At 41.5% G+C, this 22,015-nt stretch overlaps 3 protein-coding genes across 5 annotated transcripts in view; 1 reads left to right on the forward strand and 2 right to left on the reverse strand.

Moving 5' to 3' along the window:
- The window catches only part of pld1a (phospholipase D1a), a 35,148-nt gene extending 33,852 nt beyond the window's left edge, over nt 1-1,296 (reverse strand). For both annotated transcript variants that reach the window (XM_078276729.1, XM_078276727.1), the window contains exon 1: nt 1,129-1,296. The gene's annotated coding sequence lies outside the window, so the exon portion shown is untranslated. The remainder of the gene's footprint in view (nt 1-1,128) is intronic.
- Nucleotides 1,297-5,239: 3,943 nt separating this feature from the next.
- On the forward strand, nt 5,240-6,873 carry ghsra (growth hormone secretagogue receptor a). Its single transcript, XM_078277539.1, has 2 exons — nt 5,240-6,235; nt 6,458-6,873. The coding sequence occupies exons 1-2, from the start codon at nt 5,398-5,400 to the stop codon at nt 6,769-6,771; spliced, it is 1,152 nt and encodes a 383-aa protein (XP_078133665.1). The 5' UTR covers nt 5,240-5,397; the 3' UTR covers nt 6,772-6,873.
- Nucleotides 6,874-13,857: 6,984 nt separating this feature from the next.
- fndc3ba (fibronectin type III domain containing 3Ba) overlaps nt 13,858-22,015 on the reverse strand; it is a 107,175-nt gene continuing 99,017 nt past the window's right edge. For both annotated transcript variants that reach the window (XM_078276815.1, XM_078276814.1), the window contains exon 27: nt 13,858-18,548. In XM_078276815.1, the coding sequence (XP_078132941.1) occupies nt 18,237-18,548 (312 nt within the window). In that variant the 3' untranslated portion in view covers nt 13,858-18,236. The remainder of the gene's footprint in view (nt 18,549-22,015) is intronic.

Consider the following 22,015-nt stretch of genomic DNA (forward strand, 5'->3'; position numbering starts at 1 on the left):
ATCATTCCTGAGAAGAATAAGAACATTGGCATAAGTTAAAACTCTTGTAACATAAGAACAGTAGGTGGTTGTGGACTAAACTGTCCAGATTAATGATTGATATGTATCACAAACTGAGCAGAAATAACAGTAACAAAGTTTACTGTATGTGCGTGTGCTGACCCCACAACAACATAGTAAAGTATTGAGGTCATGCTTCTGCTACTGCATGTGCAAAAGAAAGACTTCTGAATGCCGGAGGTCAGTGTCCATGTGTATCAGTTGCAAAGACAACAGAAGAAGTGAGAGTAGACAGGAGAGTGTGTGTGTGTGTGTGTGTGTGTGTGTGTGTGTGTGTGTGTGTGTGTGTGTGTGTGTGTGTGTGTGTGTGGGGGGTGATATCGGCGAGATGCAGAGAGAGAAAATAAGCAAAATATCTCCAGGCTTCCCATGACATTCTAGCTGCAGCAACTAACTTCCACAACAGGGTGTGAGAAAGGGGAAATAGCCCCCCCACACACACACACACACACACACACACACACACAATATTGGCCTGTCTTGGCAGCATCAACACAGCATGGACTTGATTTTCCAAGATACAGGGCATTCAGCATGTCAAAAGTAATAACAGTTGCGTTTACATATCCACACTCTTTTTTTTTTGCACATTACAGAAATCACATCCGAAAACATGACACAAGCACTCTCTCATACACACACACACACACACACACACACACACACACCTGTGCAGCTTATACACCAGGTAACACACTACTTGTTGCAGTATTTCATAAATAAAAAGGAAACACTCTCAACTGAAGGACATCCCCTCACACCCACCTAGCCACGGATCAAACGTTCATCTTTCTAGCATGACATGCACACAAACAGACACAGCTACACCTTGTCATGATAAATACATATGTGCTATGCAGCGAGACACTGCACTCAGCGGCCCCCTATGCAAATATACAGGAGCAGTAAGTAAATTGACAAACACAAACATACTGTACATTTTTCTACATGATCCCTCTGACAACCCAAAGCCAAGGAGTGTCACAGAGACACATATCTCCCCCAGCCCATGGACGCAAATAGAACAGAGCAGAGGCAAACAGACAATGAGAGGGAGACATTACCAACCTGCTCATTTTGTGGGTGTGCAGCCCACATGTTGGTTAGTCAGATCAATTCACTTGGCTTCCCTGAATTGACGGCAGTATTAGAGACACACACTCTCCAGCTGAGCAGATAAATATGTGTACAGCCGCTGCAGACAGCTAGTCCTGTGCCCCTCCTGCTCTGTAACTCAGTAAGTGCGGCTGAGAAAAAACTAACAGTGAACTCTCTCTCCAACTCCTAAGGAAGGGAGGGGTCTGTGAAACTCTACACCAATCACAGAAACGGGTTCCTCCCAGAGGCTTTTCTCATTGGATAAAAAAGTTCTAGACTTTTGGTGAAGTAGGAAGAGTCCTCTGAGGAGAAAATACTGGCACTGGTCCTGCCTATTATCTCATCATTTCCCACTGTTACTTTCTCTCTGTTTTTATATTTATTTTGTAAATACGTGTCTGTCTACCCACACCTGTGTGCATTTATGATCATGTCTAACTGCCTGTGCCTTTGCATGCATGTGTGTTGAGTCTTTTTTTTAAATCATTGATCTGCATGAGTAACAAAACAATTAAACACTTGGTAAAAATGGATTGTGCTTGTAAGATTAAAAAACAATAACAGAATAATGATGTGTATTAGATGTATGTATATGGTGTGTGTGTGTGTGTGTGTGTGTGTGTGTGTGTGTGTGTGTGTGCGTGCGTGCGTGCGTGCGTGCGTGCGTGTGTGTGTGTGTGTGTGTGTATTAGTGCTGAAAGAGCTATCAGCTAATAAAATGTCCTGTTGCAGGGTGGCTATTCATTTACCATCTTGCAGAATGTACTCACACCTGCAGTAAAACTTTCTTGCTTTTCGTGGAAAATAAAATGAGATCTCTTCTTCCATCTTGTGGATGAAGAGGTGTAGTGCCCCTCACAGACCCAAGACACTCTTACACATAGCTGCCAAATGCGTGTGTTTATACTTATGACAGGGACTTTACCCTGTAGGCCTACTCTATGACAACATCCTGGAGGCATAGTTCAGACAAAATGACACCCAAAATGCTCCCAATACTTTACCAACTTCACTGCGGTACTCCAGAACCACATGCACATGAACCGTAGAGAAATAGGACTGAAACAGTAAATGTATTGTATACACAGCAATATAATCATTGCAGGAAACTAAGGGAGTCCTATGTTTCACATAACACGCAGTTCACAGCCATAAAAAAGACCCAACAGAAGAATCTCTCATGATACTAAAATACAGCCGTGACAGTTCAGAGAAAATACCCAATGTTGCTGTTATTACCTCCTGTTGTCCCAGAAACAGTCCAATTTTGCCATTTTGTCCATGTAAATAGTTGTGATTTCAGCTTGTTGTTTGGCTATTATCATCATTACCACAGTTGTTATGAACATAGGCCCACTTAAATGTAGTTAGATTTCACAACACAGATGTCAGAGTTTCATAGGTTTATTTCCTGAACATCCCAAAAAGGCCAAATACATACTCGCATACGCAAATACACACAGTCTGGACACACATTATATGACCCCAGCCAGATACATACCAGATGTGATGAAATGGTCTCACCAAGGCTGTGGAAGACACAACCGTCCAGACAAGTGTCCTGCTTGTGTTCTTTCCACTCCTAGTCTCTCTCTCTCTCTTTCTCTCTCTCTCTCTCTCTCTCTTGCTCTATTCATTTATCTCTCTCTTTCTCTCTCACATCATGGTTCAGTGGTCATAAACATAATTGTCTCTGCTGGTAAAGACAGCGCAAAGGGCAGAGAGATAACAATATTTGAAGCAGAGTGATCACAACAGTGCAGTAGAAATAGAAATATAGTGCAACTCTTATTGTGAGGAGATTCACACCTACTGTTAAAATTAGCTAAATATATTAGCTTAAATAAATTAGCTTCACCTGTTAGGCCTCCAGCAAGTTTTCAATTAAGCCATGAAACTAAGCTACAACATTTGTCAATCTTAGTGTTATTCTGTTCAGTAATATTCTCTCAAAGTTGACTTTGTGGAGATTTTCAAAACATGATAATACTGTGCTCCTCCTGGCCAGTGCTTCCCTACAAAGCCAACGCGCAGTAATGTTAACTGCAGGTTTAGTCAAAATTGAGTTAAGATTAGAATCTGACTTCTCATCTTATTATACCATATAAAAATCATTACGCCATAAAAACGCTTAATGTTTTGGGGCTGGGGGGAATAAAATAAAAGCAAGTAAAAACAAAACTGAAGTGACTGCACTAGTAAAGCTAATTTACCCTCTTTCTCCTGTTAAGTGTAATTGATAAATACACAGTCTGGCCTTCATACTTCAAACCCATTTTTCTCAACTTCACAGTTTCTGTAATTGCTGTCCGTTGCCTTTGGCAGAATAGCCAATCATCTTGCCAGTTATTAGGGGGTGATATTGTCTATATTCTAGTTGTACTTTATTACACAGTATGCAACCGTTTTAATCTGTCTGAAACATGAATATTCTCTGTATATAGCACAGTTTATGTGTCTAAACCTGCATTACAGTAAATGCTCTTTGCAAATAAAACTCCACAGCAGGCGGGATTTGACACATATTGCTAATCTGAAAACACAGGTAATGGTGTACACTCACAAGAGCCACAACATGGCCCCTGTTCTCATTCTGCAGAGGGCAAATTGGAGCCTTGAATTAAATCTGGGCATCAGACTGACTATAATTCAATTTAAGTCTTTGTGGCTGTGGAATTATATGATTTTATCTGGGCAGAGTGCAATTCTGAGATATTACAAGCATCAAATATTTGATCCCACAGGGCAAAAACTGTACTTTCTAAACCTTGACGACCACAAATTGCTCTTTTAAAAAAAGGTTTTAATATGCAGATCATTTTAAGAAACAAAAGCCAGATCTTATCATTTTATGCTTATGACTAATTAGTCAGAAATTCTCGTTTTATACTCAGCTCCTCGCAGGATCAGCTGCAAAGCCATAATTCTGGAGCAGGTGCTTACTTTGAGTCAAGGACAGACATTTGAAAGAGTTTCTAAAAGGCAATTATTCTTTCCCTATGCTCTCTGCAAGCCATGCTGGTAAACTGATTGTCTGAAACTGGTGCACATTACTGTTACCCCCAGTAATCACTGCCCTAAAGCACCTGTAGGTGGCGTTGCAGCACTGGACTCACTGTAGACCCATACACCACCCTCCCTTGTGCAGCACCACTTCACCTGTATGTTTGGATCACTGGGAGTCAGGATCCACACACTGGATATGCACCATAACTAGAGGGGCAGACATGGAAAGCCAGAGTGAATGTCTTTGTCATTCTCAACTACGTGATTTTACTTAAATCCTTTGATTTGCATGATTATGTTGGCAATGCGTCGTTCCTTCCTGGTGCTTGTGACTTTTATAAAACTGTCTCCGTTCCGTCAGACAGCATTTGTTTTCACTGTGGCTGTTGTTTATCCGTTTGTGTTTGGCCGAGTTTGATGCCCTTTTCCGGACAGATGTTCACCACTGCTGCCGCATCATTACAACCCTGCCTCTGACTCACCGCCACATGGTGGAACTCGTCTACCGATTGACAGTGCTTTGTTTTTTGTCTGACGCGCTTGTCAACAGGAACGCGCTGCTGGTGATGGGAACTCTTTGGGACTCTTTGGCGCATGAAGGATTCTCATGTTTCATTTTTCCAAAAGCACTCAGCTGCTGGTGGATCTCACTGACAGAAAGGACGCGGCAGATAACTTGTCTTTAAGTTAGATTTTTATATATTTTAGATAGCTCATACATGTTTGTGCTGTGTTTTTCTGCTTCATCTGTTCTGATTAGATTAGCCCCCCCTTTACTTCGGTGGGTGATGTGTATAGTTTACAACTACCAAGCATATCATTTGTTTTATAACACGCCTGTTACAAAACCAGGTACTTTCAGCACCAAACATTGTTGGACGACTTTGTGTTGCAGATGAGGTGAATAATTCAGATCGACCTAAAATAGCCTCATATTTGTGTTAGACTGGTGAGGACTATATGTTCCCTGGAGGATCTCAGAAGTTATTTGTACGCTCAGAATTGTGACTTGTTTCACCTTCAATGTAAACAGGGTTTACACAGGATTGTTTGCAACGCGCGCTAGGACCTTCATTTTACGCACGGCTGCCAACCTTTGCCATTACCTCCCAAGCTCAAACTTTGATAATGGGAGAAAAGGGCAGCGCCAAAGGGTGTGAGGAGTCCCAGACCCGGGGTGCCTTAAGCAGTCAGGGCCAGGCACGGCCCCGACAATAACCGCGTTTCGACAGCATGCCCTCTTGGCCCAATCTCTCGGAGGGCCTCTCCCATAACTACAGCTGGGAGGAGACCCACAACACCACAAGGAACGCTGACCTTGGCCTACCTCCTCTCAATTACTACTCAATCCCTCTCCTCACGGCCATCACCATCGCCTGCACTCTGTTGTTTCTGGTCGGGGTTACCGGGAATGTCATGACCATTTTGGTTGTCAGTAAGTACCGGGACATGCGCACTACCACCAACCTGTACCTGTGTAGCATGGCCGTATCCGACCTGCTCATCTTCCTCTGTATGCCACTGGACCTCTACCGCATGTGGAGGTACAGGCCCTGGCGCTTTGGGGCCGCGCTCTGCAAGCTCTTTCAGTTCGTGTCAGAGTCAAGCACCTACTCCACCATCCTGAGCATCACCGCGCTGTCAGTGGAGCGCTACCTGGCCATCTGTTTCCCGCTGCGTGCCAAGGCCCTGGTTACCAAAAGACGGGTGCGTGCCCTCATTCTTCTACTCTGGACAGTGTCTCTAATGAGCGCCGGGCCTGTGTTTGTCATGGTGGGAGTGGAGCGTGACAGCATGGGGCCACATTTCAGTTCGGGGATGAATGACACTGACTTCTCCCTGGAGGCCGGGGACACCCGGGAGTGTAAGATGACGCACTACGCAGTGGAGTCAGGCCTGATGGGGGCCATGGTGTGGTTGAGCTCTGTTTTCTTCTTCATGCCGGTCTTCTGTCTCACAGTGCTCTACAGTCTCATAGGCCGGCGGCTGTGGCAGAGACACAGAGAGACAAGCATCAGCTCCCGCGTGGCTCACCGGGACAAAAGCAATAGACAGACCATCAAGATGCTTGGTAAGTTTGGAGAGCGTGCAAATTACGCACACGCATAACCTCGTATATAAAATAGAAGACTAACGTTTACAACAAGATATAAACTTGTTTGCAATTTTAATATATTCTCTCCTCATCCTTAATCTATATTCTTTCTCCATCCACTTACTTCTCCACCCCACCCCCTCTTTTCACTCTTCCTCTTTCTCCCCACCTGCTCATTTTCCTCCTCTCCTCCTACAGTGGTGGTGGTGCTGGCCTTTGTCCTGTGCTGGTTGCCTTTCCATGTGGGCCGCTACCTGCAGTTCCGCTCTCTGGACGCCCCGTCCCCGCTGCTCTCTCTGTTGTCCGAGTACTGCAGTTTGGTGTCCGTGGTTCTCTTCTACCTGAGTGCCGCCATTAACCCCATCCTTTATAACACCATGTCCTGGAAATACCGGGGCGCAGCGGCGCGCCTCTTCGGCCTGGCCGACAGCCATCCGTCACGAGGCCGCACAGCCAGCACCATGAAGGGAGACGGCTCGAACGGCTGGACGGAATCCACAGTCAGCTTCTAAACGGTCATACATTGATAACACTGACCTGAAAGCCATTCTTTATGTCAGACTGAAGAAAAACTGTTCTGTGAGTTTTATTTGACTGGGACTAAAAGAAACAGAGGATGAAAAAAGCGCCAGCCACAAAAAGCTGCAAGCCTCTAAACACTTCGTCAGCATGCATCAATAGAACTTCGATTTTTGCCACAGTTCACAGTTTTTTTTCTTGTTGGATTATTTCAGCAAGTGCCATCCAGTATCCACACAGCACACTTCAGCATTTCAAAGGCACGAATGGTGGAGTGCAAAAAACACACCAGCCTGAAGTCTGAACTACTTGATCCAAATGTGAACAACATAGGGACGCGCATGCTCCTATAAACGCACACATAAATATAAAAAGCCTATAATAGACATATACAATTGCCTTATATTGTATTCATACTCTGGATGACAAAGAAAGCACTGTAGAACTTGTGGCACTGCTCTGTACTCCTTCAGAGAGGGGCAGAAGTGCAGTGTGTGTGTGTGTGTGTGTGTGTGTGTGTGTGTGTGTGTGTGTGTGTGTGTATTGTGTCTCAAGTGTCAGCTTTCAGATGTGATTTGATTTCTGTAATGGGTAAGAGAGAGGGGGCTATGTTAACATACTATGTTACCTTTATTCACTTTTGACATGCTGAATGCCCTGTATCTTGGAAATTCAAGTCCATGCTGTGTTGATGCTGCCAAGACAGGCCAATAGGGGCTGTGTAGAGTCCCTAAAATGGAGAGAATAAATATTCCCATGTAGCCATTTACTGCACAGCAGTGGGTTTCAACATGAAGGTTGGAGTTTGGTACATGGGAGCCACAAAGCAAGTTGAATGTAAACATTTCCAAGATATGTATCATAATGTCTCTAAATCTTGTAATTATACTTCATTCTTGTTGAATGATTGACATTATTAAAGCTGCAGGCTCTTGCTACTAAAAAAATAAAAAATATTTGAAAAAATATGTACAATGGAAGGACTTGAGAAGGCATCACTAAATGTTTTGTGGCCTGTGTTGTGCATTAGACAAAGAAAGCTGATTGGTGTTACTGTAAAAATCAACATGTCAGTGGCCATAAACGCCTCAGCTTTCTGCGTCTTGTGAACTGTGCACCTTTGAAACATTGTGGATTTCAGCCATCTCAGGTGTGCTGATGTCAGTTACCTTCATACAATGTACAGCACCCTGCCTTTTCTGTTTATCACAGCTGCGTGGGCAATGTGTTAATCTGTGCATCCGATCATACAACACATGTAGAATATTGGTCATTTTGTCATTTGTCTGATTTATGCTACTGTACTTAAAGCGATCATCAACTTTGGAAAAGGATGAAAACCGTTTTTTCATCATTCACACATTCATAAAAGTACAAAAGCACTCAACCTGGAGTATTGGCTCATCATCTTTGGCATGAATTATTCCCCACTCCAAAGACTGTTCAGTGTGTACAGGAAAAATGTGACTTCTTCAATGTTTAAATCAAATGCGCACAACGTAAGTTATATCACGTATGTCTTACTTGTCTTGTTTATTGATTTGCCAAATGTTAGATTTTTTATTTAATTCATATTTTTTTACTTACATTTTTTTTAATTGCTTCAAATGATGGATTGCATGGGTGCCCAGTGGAAACAATTCCCATGGGTTTCTTTACAGTGCATGATGGTGTGTGTGTGTAGTGAAACATTCTTATGTGCCAAAGGTGCCAACCTATACAACACTATTCTACAAGAAAGTTTAGCCTTACCTTTAAATGTGTATAAGATGCAACAGATGGAGAAAAAAAATGAAAGTAATTTAATTTTGTAAAGTGTGTCATGCACCCTTTTGGACAAAGAGGATACGTCTATGATTTGATGATGTTGTGCTTGCTTTAACTTGTAAATAGATGCTTTGTAATGCAACTCAGATGCTGTCAGCAGTCCAAATCACCGCTGCAGCCTCCACTTATCTGCACTGGATTTAGAAACATGGCCACCTGGCTCTGAAGAAGTATCCCTGTTAATAAATGTTTTGACTGTACAAACTGATGTTATGGCATACTATTTATTAATCTACAGGATGTTTACTAATTAAAAGTGGTTCATATTTTACTCTTTTTTTAAAAGATGTCTGTGAATGCCTCCTGCTGAGTAATGTATCTGTCGTTGATAAAGTCTTGTAAAAGTAAAAAAACAAAAAAACACTATTTGTTTTCTTTATGTGAACTGGCACACTGTCAAGTATGATGGATAATCAAGTAGCTTTTTCAACAGGTATGAGATGCAAATTGCAAAGCGAGAGGAATGTGAAACTAACAAGCCACTTAACATGAACCTTTCACCCACATCAGACTTATAACACAATTGCAGTAAAGACCATACCGCTTAGAGTGGACTGAGAGACCCAAGCCTGTAATCGCTGGGTTTTTTTGCATTTTTTTTTAACCAATCACAATCGCCTTGGGCGGCGCTAAGCTCCCGACGCAGCGAGGGAGGCTGTGAAAAAATAATCTCATGAAGGTACTTGTTTTGGTGGAATATTTGCACCCTGCAAAAGAAAACGCCACATACAATATTAAATGAAGTTAACTGTTCAAACAATACAGTAACGTGAGCTATTTAAATGAGCTGGAAACATGGTTAAACCACATTTTCTCTTACGTGTATTGTTGTTATGACCGGCTTGCAGGCCACAACAAAGGAGGGAGACGCACGGCAAACTTAATGTTAACAAACTAACATCTATTAAAGTAAACACAATGGCATGTGGAAGTTGGGATCAGTGGTGGATGAGGGTGTGTGAATGGAATGAATAATGTGAGATGCATGTTGTTCAGCGTTAACAAAAGAAGCAACGTAACAAAGAAAAACTCAGGCTGGTGCAGGGTGAAGGGAATGCCACACATCGGCCTCTGGGCAGGCAGGGTCAAGTAGTTAAACGTGCCGTAGGTAGGATTGTGAAGATCCAGGACTTAGCCAAAACAATGTAACATCGACAACTTCTCAGTCCCTCCCCCCTTTCCGCTACAGGTCTCCTAATCCCCTCCCCTCCACAAGGGAGAATAAAAGCGTGTGCATGAGCAGTGATTGACACGCAGTTAGACACCCCCCCTGGCCCTGATTGGTGCATCTGAACAGGGAGGGTGGATTTTGGCTGTAGGTGATGCCAGAGGAGCCGGATATGTTTTTAAATGACCTGCTTCATGTAGTTCTACTGGAACATAGGGTCAGTTTCAGCAAATATGAAATATGAAAGTTGGTTTCATAAGGCTTACCTACTGCACCTTTAAACTCGTTTTCACCTCGGCCAAGGACCTGCACAAGCAAACCCACAGTACACAGAACACAGGCTCTGGGGCCGTCACAATCGTCACTTTGTCCACAGCAATCCCTGCCAATCAGTTCCAAACAGACCCAGTTAGATAATAATAATAATAATAATAATAATAATAATAATAATAATGATGCATTTAATACAATTCTTTACAAGGTCAAACAAAGTAAAACAATAGCAATATCTGTTTAAAAACATCAATAACAACTAGAGATAAATATGAAAAAGGTGCAGCAAAACAGCATAAACAGGATAGAAACAAAGAGAAACAGCTAAGTTGGTTACAGGTTAAAAGCAGCTTTAAACAGATGGGTTTTGAGTGTGGTTTTGAAGTTAGCAAGTGATGTGGAAAGTCTGAGGTGTTGAGGGAGAGAGTTCCTGAGGGAGGGGGCAGCAATGGAAAAAAGATAATAAATGCCGTAAACATGTTCTTTGTAAATCTTTGCAATCATTCCCCGGAAAAAAAAACTGCTTTATTGCACGGTCCACATTTTATTCAAAACTTCAAAACAATGTCAGCGTGTAGCTTGCTAGCTAAGGTTGTTGTTGTTGTTTCCCAAAGCAAAGGGATTTTGAGAACGGCAACACACAGAGAGCGGAAGGTGAGGGACATCTGACCCATGAGCCATGATGTCAGGCAATTATCCTAGAAATGTACTTCTGTTGATCCAAACTGTTTCCCATGTGACCCTGCTGTACCCCATTATAATAGATGCAAGTCTCAGCGTGGTGTAACACTAGTCAATAGATTGTAATCCTAACACAAATACACAGCAGTGTGTTATCTCTCAACTCAGCTGACATGTTGTACACCATCACCTACGACAGCTTCAAAGACAGCAGGCTCTGCCTTCAGATGCAACACAGGGCTCAAAGGATCCCCCCCGCACACTCACCCCTGAAGTACCTGATCAAAACACCTAGTGTGCATGCAAAACCCTCTGAGTATAACATGTTCAGCAAAATGTTAGGGAAAGTCTGTGGCAATGAGCTGATGAATAGATGTATGTATGTTTTGAGTGTGAGCCCACTGAGCTTAGAACACTGAAAAGAATATAAAAGCAAAAAGTTATGAAGGAAGTAAATTAATTAAATAAAAGCTGGGTTGGTATCTCAAAGAAAATGTATTGGTGAGTGGATGATAGATGAAGAGGTGTGAAAGAACAGTGATGAAAGGTCCCCATTAAAATAAATTGTGCAATGAAAATAGACAATAAAACAAAAGGTGAAAGAAAAGAGGTTTGTTTAATCAATGAGTCAGACATGATAGCTGTGCAGTGGAGAGTGAATACAATACCTTTCGAGGAGGATGTTGGAATTTAAGAGGAGTTCACATCTATCGCAACCAATATCAATGTGTACATGCAGTGGCCACTTTATTTGGTATATCAGCTGTTACCAGTTATGACTAGCTGTTGGTAACTGGTGTGCATGCATGTACCCTGCACATGCTTGTGTATATCTGGAGCCATCTTCTGACGGTGACAATTAACAGTCTATAGCCATGACAATGTTAACATGCTGATGTTTAGTCGATATACCATTTCACCATCTCGGTTTAGTGTTTAGCATGCTAACATTTATCAATAAGCCCTAAACATAAAGTACAGCTGAGGCTGCTGGAAATCATTTGTTTTATGAAACCAAAGTATTGGACAAATTCAAATTTGGACTTGATGGTGCTAGATGAGAAAGGTTGCAACTATTAAGGTGCATAAATCCATCGCATCTCCACAGTGACATCATGTCACTGACCCATTAGTTCTCAATGAACTGATTAACTCAGGGTTGGGATACAGACCTTACTATATAATATGTATATAATCATTCAGTGTTAAGAAAATAAAAGAACGATTAACAGCATTCTTGATTCTGTCTTCATTTAGATTTCTTTAGATTTGAGATTTCTTGCAAAAAGAAGTTAAATGATCACCAAAGGTATTACTTCTCATCCTAAAAGGGGACAAGTATATCTTTAGCAAATTTCATGGAAATCCATCTATTAGTTGTTGAGACATTTCACCTAAAAAGGAAAAAGTCAGGGGATCGCCAAAGTTAGGCTTCATCCTCTGGGGACCATGAATGTCTATTCAGAATGCCATGGCAATCATCAAATAGTTGCTGAGATAGTTTAGTCTCAAGTAAAGGTAGTTGTTCATGGTTTAAAAAAGAATACACCAAAAGCAATGACCATAAAGGGATATTGATGTATGTATGAAAAGGTGTTCTGATGATTCTCCAACTGCTTTTGCTTTATCAGAAACAACCAAATCACCTTTTTCTTCTATTCAGTTATTGAAGTTTGATAATTCGATTGCCTTATCTTCTTGTTCTTTGAGAAGCACACGGCCAGTGTTTTTTTTTTTTTTTGCTGTAGCCCATCTGGCATCATCAGACATCTGGCATCAAGCTATAAACTTGCAGCCCAACTGCAGATTACACAGCCACAGAAGTACACACACACAGACACACACAAAAGGTTAAAAGACTATTATTTCCCTGTTGTCCATGGGTTGCTGCAGGCTGAGAGGAATTGAGTGTACAGAGCAGCAGTCTCTCTCCTGTTGCCCTCGGGGACAGCAGGGGATGACTTACTCTTCTCGCCTATCTGACTAGATGCTATCAAAGCCACTGGAGAGTAAATCTGACACATATTCACACAGACAAACCTTCACACTGATAGTTGTAGGGAATTATGTCTAAAATAAAGCCCTAAGGCATGTCAAATCTGACTCCAATTTATTAATTCCCCGCACCTTCTTTCATCGGACTTAAGTTTACCAGAACACAAGGATCAATGTGAGACGAAGAGTTCAGTTAAGAAAGTTTACTGCAGTCCAGCAGTTAAGTGTACAGAACACAATTGAGGGTTCACAAAAATAAAAATAAAAATGACACAAAGTTTCCCTAACCGCAGACAAAGTATACAGAGTTCAAGTCAGCAAAGTCTAACCATATTCCTAATCTTTTATATCTTGCTTGAAGGCGTCCCCCTCCTGTCTCTTTGCAGATCCTCCAGCTCTCACACACACACACACACACACACACACACACACACACATATACTGACCAAAGAGCCACCCCCTCCCGTTCCACTTCTCCGTCTGGTACAGAAAAACATACATTCCTGAGCTGTAAGGTAATCAAAGCTTAAGCCAACTATCTGTGTGTGAGTCTATACATTGTACAGGGAATACAAATGTGTCTATATTTATAGACTTTAATATTGAGAATAACACATCTAGATTATAGAACTATTTCTACATAGTCCATCTTAAATGGACACTCATGCACTCACTCTACATCCTTCAAACTGTCTTTAATTACATATATGAGTCTCTCTGTGACATCTAAAAGGTTGTCCCCTTGAAGTGTTTTGAGACATAATTCAGACTATTAATCATAATTTAATTCCTAATTTAAACATTGATAACTACTCAGCTATGTTTACAACAGTTCATAAAGGTGTATCTGATGAGAGCAGGATCATCATTCTCTCATTAAATCTTGAAGATAAAAATCGATACCGCCACCCAACAGTAAATGTCAGCAACAGTTTTTGCATTGACATTGGCTATACTGTTTGTTTGCACACCAAGTATCTGCCCATTAAGCTATCATGTGACACAGTATCTGATATGTTTATCTGTAGAAAAGTGATCCGTACAAAAGCACAAGAGCATACACAGATATGTAGAACAGTGTGGAAGTGCTGATGAATAATGACACACACAATAAAACATACAGGTGGAATCAAAGTCAGAAAAAAAATCAAAACATTTATTGGGCATAAATATATTATATATACGCTACCGATACAGTTACGTCTTGTACATAGGGTAGTATTTGCAAAAATCTATACATTAAAATTGATATGGCAGTTTCTTTTATATAATGCATATGAAATTGTCTAACATTTACAATACAAGAAGAAATGCATGAATTTCTTTTTTTTTTGTTTCTCAATTCGTTGACCATGACAACATTGGAATGTTTTGTTTTGAAATCGTGAGGTAAAAACATGTTTTTTGTCTTGCTTAAAAAATAGTTAAATACCTGCGAGTCTCTGTACGTTTGTCAAATCGGCAAATTCTCAGTCAAAATTCTCTACTTACTGTAAAACGTACAAAACGTAAAATAAAAAAAAAAACAACGTAAATTAAAGAAATTAACTGATCAGAAGGCACAGACATGGGGTTGCTGGGCAAAAAAAAAAAAAAAAGTCTCTTATTCTTGACATATACCCACCAAATGTGCAGGACCTGCAGGGTGGGTGGGAAGGGGCGGGGTGTCTATAAAATCACCAGCATTGGAAAATAACGAAACAACAAAGCACATAAAGGGAGTACCCTGCCCACAAACACACAACCTTTTAGTTAACACTGTGTTAACCTCGGACTATACAACACTAACATGACTGGCCTGAGCTCGGCCAAAATCCTCTGCTCACCCATTGGGGCATTAAGGCTTAAAAAGGGGAATAAGGGGGCTGTGGGTGGGCAACATAACATCAGGGGTTTAAGGACAGGATACCTCACATATCACCTGTTAACTACAATGCAACAGGCTAGGTAGACACGCCATAGGCACGTCTGAGAAAGGAGCTGTACTCCCTATGAACTGTACTTCCTTTGTTGCCATATCTGCAGGCAGCACGGTGCCATCTGAGAAGCACAGAACCTTGCTCCAGTAATGCCAATGTCACAGTGACGCCAACGACAGAATAATGCCAATGAATGTAACAGACGGCGTTGGCAGTAGTGTTTGGAACAGAGCGATAGACCTCGTGTCTCTTCTCGCTCATATTAACCTCATCAAGACTAATGCTCGGCATAAAAAAAGTGCTTCAACTCTGTTAGTCATAATGTATTACCATCTCATTCTATAGCTCTATAGATATCTCTGTATATCATCTCTTAGCAAAATACTGGATACAAAATACTAACTACTGCTATACTAGCACTAGCCTGAACAAGGAATCGTCAATATTATTATTGTCATCATCTGCCTGAAATCATCATATGATTGTTTTTGCCTTTTTACTTTTTTTACCTTTCAGTGTGAAATCAGGTTATGTTAAAAACTCTCCTCCGAAAGGGGCTACACATTTCAAAATGGCACATTTTGCTTTACAAAACAAAACAATAAAAGATAATATGAAAAGAAGCATAATCACAGATCAAGTTAATGTTTTTTTTTTTCCTTTTGAGAGAATAATAATAACAATAATAATAATCGTAATGCTGTGTCGTTACAGAAGAACATCACAGAACCCTTTAGACGACTGCAAACGCAACATCTAGTGGACACGAGAAGGCTGCACTTTGGCAATAAAACAGTAAAAATATATCAGAAGCTTCATTATAACACTAATCAGAAAAAAAGCCAAAGGCAGCGACATTTATCCCAATACAGATGACTTGAACTGAACCTAAGGCCTTGCTTTGCTACATGTCTCTCTAAGCATTACAAGAACTGCTCGGCTGTGCACAGCCGCAGCAGGAGATGAAAAAACAAAATACATAGGCATTTGGTTACATGTTTGAAACGGCAATGATAACTGCAATGTATGGACTGATGAGCTACAGGTTTCCAACAGCTGTAAGAGAAATACTTAAAGGGTTACTGAGATAAGGAATGCTGGCCTTAATCATACAATCTAACATACATCCATTAAAAAAATTTAACATGCTACAAGGAAAAAAATTAGTATATAACTACACTTGTCTCTTGATCTTTAAACAATAAATAAATGAAGATTGCACTGTAATTGGCATGTAAAGTACTGTATGCAAATATATAGTATAAATAAAACCTAGAAAAGAACTCTACATTAACTTTCCCATCAACTTTGGCAAAGGTATTTTGAGCTAGTAAACCACTTTGCTTACTGACACATACAGGAGCAAGGCACAGCATTGACAGAGGACAAGATACAGCATCAAAAAAATGAAAGAGAAGATAAAAGAGGGAGGAAGACAGAGAGAAACAGAGGAGAAGAGGCTAATATAATGACAATAATGACAGCAATGGGGATGACAGGTTTAGATCTCCCCTCTGTAAGGCCTTATCCCTGAGGTACGTTACAGGCTGCCAATCAGAGCTGAGCGGCGGGGCTAAAAACTACTACCCCGAAACTCTTCCATACCCCCCTTCCCACGAAATCCTTCTTCCCCTGCACCCTACCTGACAAAAGTAGACATTTCACACATTGATCGAGCAGATCAGGGTGGCTTCTTTGGATCATAAGGGTATCTATTGGGCTGTACCTTGGCTTGGTTTTTTGGGTTGGAATTAAGGGGTTCAGGAGTCAGACGGGAGGTCAGGAGGTGTCACGTGTGTCAGAATGCCCTGTTCTGTTGAGTTGTGTTCTGTCAAAGGCTTGTTTGGTTAGTGAACATTAGTTCAAGTCCCCAGAGAACATGTCCGCCTGAGGAGAGACCACAGACTTGCTACTGCTCTGATTACATGTCAATAAAGCACCTTTTAAAAGAGAGAGAGAGAGAGAGAGAGAGAGAGAGAGAGAGAGAGAGAGAGAAGCGTGTGGACAGAAAGATGGGATGGATCGAAAGCAAGAGAAGAGCAGCCAGAGCAAAAAGTAATTACAGATAATTATGAGTAGGGGAGGAGAAAATAGGAGTCTTCAAATGTATCGATTCACAGACTAGCTGGAAGGAAAAACTACAGCGTTAGCACTGCTCTGGCTGGCGGCTGTTAACATTTTAGGGGGATGGGGGGTAAAGCTTAAGCTATATCCTAATGGCTTTCCTGGTTTACACACACAGCTCTGAGAAGCGTTGCTAGCTGACAGGCTGTTAGCACCTCTGGGTCTAACGGGCATATCGCTACTAAAGCTACAGATAAATAGGCTGGAGCAATGGTACATGAGATGGTAGAATACGGAAGGACTGACCGAGGGGCCAATCAAATGCTCAGCCCAGCCCTTTTCTGTTAAGTTGCAGCCAATCACAATCTCAGCCCGGTTTTCTAAACGCTAGAGCCAGTTTATGCCCAACATTCGAATACCTACGAGGATTTATCTTCTGGTCAAAGACCAGTGTTTAAGGGCTCCTCAGAGCTGCTGTTTGTGAGCACCTAGAGTCGACTCCTCCCCTTTCACACTGTACTTCAGACCTTACATTGCCATCACTTATATTACATCACTTTTATGGCATCATAGATATTTGTTATAATATATATTTATATATATATATATATATATTGTGTGTATATATATTAGATTACTGGTTTTCCATTCTTTCTTAGATATAATAAAATCACAGGATAGCAGCATCTTACACCACACATGGATTGCATCACTTTGGTAGCTGAGCGAGTGAGTGATTGAATGTTAAAAGCTGAGCAGATATGCGATTGACTTCTTAGGAGGAAATGTGCGTTTCTCACTGCCACCGCATGACTTTAATTGTACGTGTGTGCATGTATGTGTACGCAAGTCTGCACACATGTATGTGCATTTCTGTCTTTGTCAGTCAGTCTGTGTGTGTGAGAGCAGGTGCAGATTGCATGAATTGACTGACAGTCTGTAGAGTAGTAACAAACCGAATAATAAGGTATGAACGGCTAAAGCTTTGTAGGCCTACATTAGAATATGGCTGAAATGAATAAAGACTGTAGCAAAAAAAAAAAAAGAAGCAAATTACACATTGAAAAACAAAACAAAAAGTAAGGCAATGACCGTCAGGAAATATACACGTTCTCTAATCAAATATGTTTTAAAAAGATACAAAATAAAAACATGCAAGTCAGTCTGAGGAGCAACTGCTTTGCTCACAGCTATTTTAAGGCTTGATTATCAGTTTTCTTTCCCAACCGAGGTACAGCTAAGACAAGGCTTCCCTCGACAGAACTCCTTAACAATTGAGACAGACAACGATACGAAGACGTAGAGAGAAATGAGACCAAACTGAGTGAAGGCAGAAGACAACAGGAACAAGGTGAAGAAAGCCAGAATCAATACTTTGACTAAAAAAAAAAAAAACAACATACATAACCTTTGAAGTACATCTCAAGTGTTTGTTTGGATTTCATTCGGTTCTTTCATAGACGTTTTTTTTTTAGTTTTTTTTAGTTTCTCTGTGATTTTGCTTTCTCTTTCTATCCTAGTTAAAATTCCCTCACTTCATAAAGAAGTACTGCAGCAAGCAGGCGATGAGGATGGAGAAGCCCGCGAACACGCACACGATAAGGGCCGCAAAGCGCTCGTCGCTGGAAATCAGGCCCACCCCTTTGCCCGACTCCACGGCGCACAGCTCTCCCGATGATGCCGTCTCCTGGCGACGCAGCGTAAACAAGGAAGAGGGGCTCAGTGGTCCGCACAGTTCCTGGCACGTATCCTGGCAACGCCGGCAGGCGCCCACACGGAAACGATAGTCTGTGTTGCCCTGGAGACCAGAGATTTGGAACACACCTTCCTCTCCCTTAAAAACCTGTGAGGGGAGAGAAAGATAGAGAGTTTAACAGCCAGGTTGTAAAAACATATATTGTTTGTTTTGTTTTCTCATTGATGAGCATGAGACTGTGCCATCGAAAGAGATTTATTCAACAAAACTCAGTGCTAGATGTTTTAACTGAAGGTGTGCTCGTGAGTGAAAAAAGTTGGTTGGTATTTTGTTGGAATAGAGAGTAGACGAGCATGCCTGCTTGGGTCAAAGTGGTCTATGATTGCTTGCTTTCATACTGTGCTGCTGTGAAGCTCTGAGCAGGTGCCAAAGGAAGACACATCTGGAAGGGTATTATGGCCATACTGCAATGGGGAGATCAGCCCCCCCGCCCCCAGAGTGTCTTCAGTGAGTCCTGTATTTATCGAACATGCTTAATATTTGCTGATCGTGTCACTCTTACAATGACATTTTAGCAGTTATTGTCTCCGCTCATCTACTCAAGTTTTATCTGCTGCTAGTTATAGGAAGTAATAAATTAAGGACTTCTCAGGTTTCGGTTTTCTGTTAACTTCTTTGCTTACCTACTTACTTTATTGGAACTAAATTATTTTCCATTATCAAGGTATATACAAATAAACTTCACTTGAAAACCTTGAAAAATTCAGATTTGGGCATTAGGGACTGTTTGTTATTTATTTAAGGGGCCACCGGAGGAGTTTTGGGACCTTTAGCCAAAAAAGACATGACCCACCCCTCACCAGTAAAAAAATTTCTATGACCCTCCAAAACGATTTGGAAAAAAGACATGACCCTCCCCCAATAATTTATCAATACGTTCTGTACTGGTTTGCGTTTGGCAAATATGTAGAGATTTCCATTTAAAAAAATTTTTTTTTACAGCTATGACATACATGACTAAACCTCTGCATTCTGATCTGACACATCCCACTCCTCTGTTATGGTGTGGTGGCCATTTCAGGAGATTTACTCACTAACATTGTTGTGGAAACAAAATAAGCATGGAAACTAAATGCACAATACCTGCATTACTGCATTACTTCAAATACTAAGTTACTCCTCTAGTAAACTAGTATTCACATGAAATAAAACAATAAAATATTGAGACCATTCAGCAAGGCACTCTGGGTAATATTCAACACACAAACTGGTTGCTATGGACTCGTCACTAGGCTTTCTCCACTTCGCCGTTTAAACAAAGTGGAATAAACGTATAAAAGTCCAAATCTACACAAAACCTGCCATCAATTAGTAAGCTGACATCAAATGTGGCATTTAGGAAACCTTTATTGCAAAACCTTTAGGGCAGCTCCCCCTGCCCCATATGTCTATGCCCTGCCCCACAGCAAACTCATGGGTCAGACCCATCTGGTAGCGAAGGAGGGCAGAGACTGAGAGCGCTACATGGAGCTATATGGAAAAATATGCACCAAACAAGCCACTTTGAAATTTAGCTGTTTCATGAATACAAAAGTTGGGTGACACCCCCCCTCTGGACTGAAAAATGTTGGATGACCCTCCCCTCAGCAAAGAATAAAAATACACAACCCTCCCCTATTTTCCTCCGGTGGTCCATTCCATAAATACCGAACGGTCCCTTAGTAAAAAATAAAAAACTGCCAGGGGACAAAGGTCACAAAGTGTATCCTGTAATGGCCAGTCTGAACTGCTGAAATGTCCTTGGGTAAGACATTGAACCCATATTTGCTCATTTCTTGTACATACGTAACTCCCGAGGCACAGTCATACAATGACAATAATGCAATGAGAGCTCCAGGACGCAGTATCAACTTAAATCCCTGGGCAGGTCACCTTCTTGTTCATTTTGTGACTGAAGAAGCACAACATAGTATGAAAAGGCATTGGAATTGGCTTGTAGTTGATGATGCTCAGCTGTATGTGCCTATATATCACATATAAATCACTGGATTATACATTTTTTGTAGACATAGTAGGCTATCGCCATATTTCAACATTTTTATGACCTCCTCAGTACTGCGTGAGCGTGGCCTACCAATAGCACAAGCCTGTGCTATAGTGACTGGAAACGTGGTACTTAGCTAAAGCTAATTAGCAGCAAGATGCTTCCCTTCTTCCTGGATGACTACCACAAACTTCTACAGAAGATATCAGTTCTGGAAACCAAAATTCACCGGTTAGAAGTAAACGTGGAACTGAATGGACCATGTGGGACACCACTTTACCATGGACCCAAAACAGTGGACAAAAGCATGCTAACACAGGGCTAATTAGCACCAAAAAGACTGCAATGAAACAGGAGGTCTGTGTACTGGGTAATAGATCAACAAGTGGTAGTCCTCCCTGGAACTCTCTTGGTGCAAAGCCTAAGAGTAAATCGTTTTCCTGGGAAATGGGAGAACGAGTAACGGGTAGGGCACAGCGCCCTGAGATCTGTGATATGACCGGCTGGCCTGCACTATCCTCCAGGCAGAGCTCTTTAAATGCTGAGGTGTTTATCAGTGGCCCTCTACCGCCAGTCAGAAGAGGAGTTTAGAGATTCAGCAGATTCTTTTTAAGGCAGGACTTTTCCTTAACAAGTCAGGAGTAAAGTTGTTTACCTCTAACCTACTTTACTTTCTGCGCCACACAACTGTTCCCTCGGCCAAGGACACAAGACAAGAGGAATCTAAACAAGAGTAAGACGTAAAGCACGGCAGAGATCCACCACAGCCCCTACTTGAGGAGGGGTTTGACCATGGGAGACCACAGAGCCAAGATGAAAAATATCAACCCCCATCTTCCCCCCTTCAAACCCCCTCTACCCCCCTCACCAACACAAATGCCTTTGGGAATCCATCTCCTTCACTGCTCCATACCCCACCCATGCCACCGCTCTCTACACTTACCCCTCTCCCGTTGGAGTTCACTCACTAGATGAAAGAGCTGGTTAATGCTGGAACCACATTTTTCTCCCATCATTCACCCCCCGGCGTCCACCAGAAACCTCTGCCCCTCAACAACGGCAGCTAACTCTGTCTCACCAGCCTGATAAGGACGCTTGCGTATAAAATGCAGCAAGCTTTAATTGATATGGGCTGGGTCAAGGCTGCATGCCTAGTGGCATTCATGACTCTTTCCTCAATTTATGTTGTGATAGGTAATAGAAAAAGAATGGTGAAACCGCTAGGTAACAAGAAGCACTCGTCAGCCACAGTCTGTCCCAAAAAATGAGGCAGATCATTCTTTTAACGCACTAACACTAGCCTTATTGAACATCAGGTCTTTGGAGGGAACATCTTTTTTAATCAATGATTTTATTATTAAGCACAACCTTGATTTTATGTTTTTAACTGAAACACTGAAAAGCCAGAAATCTTGGTGTAGTCATGGACTCAGACCTGAATTTCAAAAGCCACCTTAAGGCAATTACAAAGTCTTTCACCTAAAGAATATAGGTGATGCTCTTCCTGAGGTTTCTTCCATTGTTCTTCCCCATTAAAAAGGGTTTGATGCTAGGGTTTAAAAGGTGTTTT

The sequence above is a fragment of the Sander vitreus genome, chromosome 20, assembly GCF_031162955.1.
Source record: "Sander vitreus isolate 19-12246 chromosome 20, sanVit1, whole genome shotgun sequence".
NCBI lineage: Eukaryota > Metazoa > Chordata > Actinopteri > Perciformes > Percidae > Sander > Sander vitreus.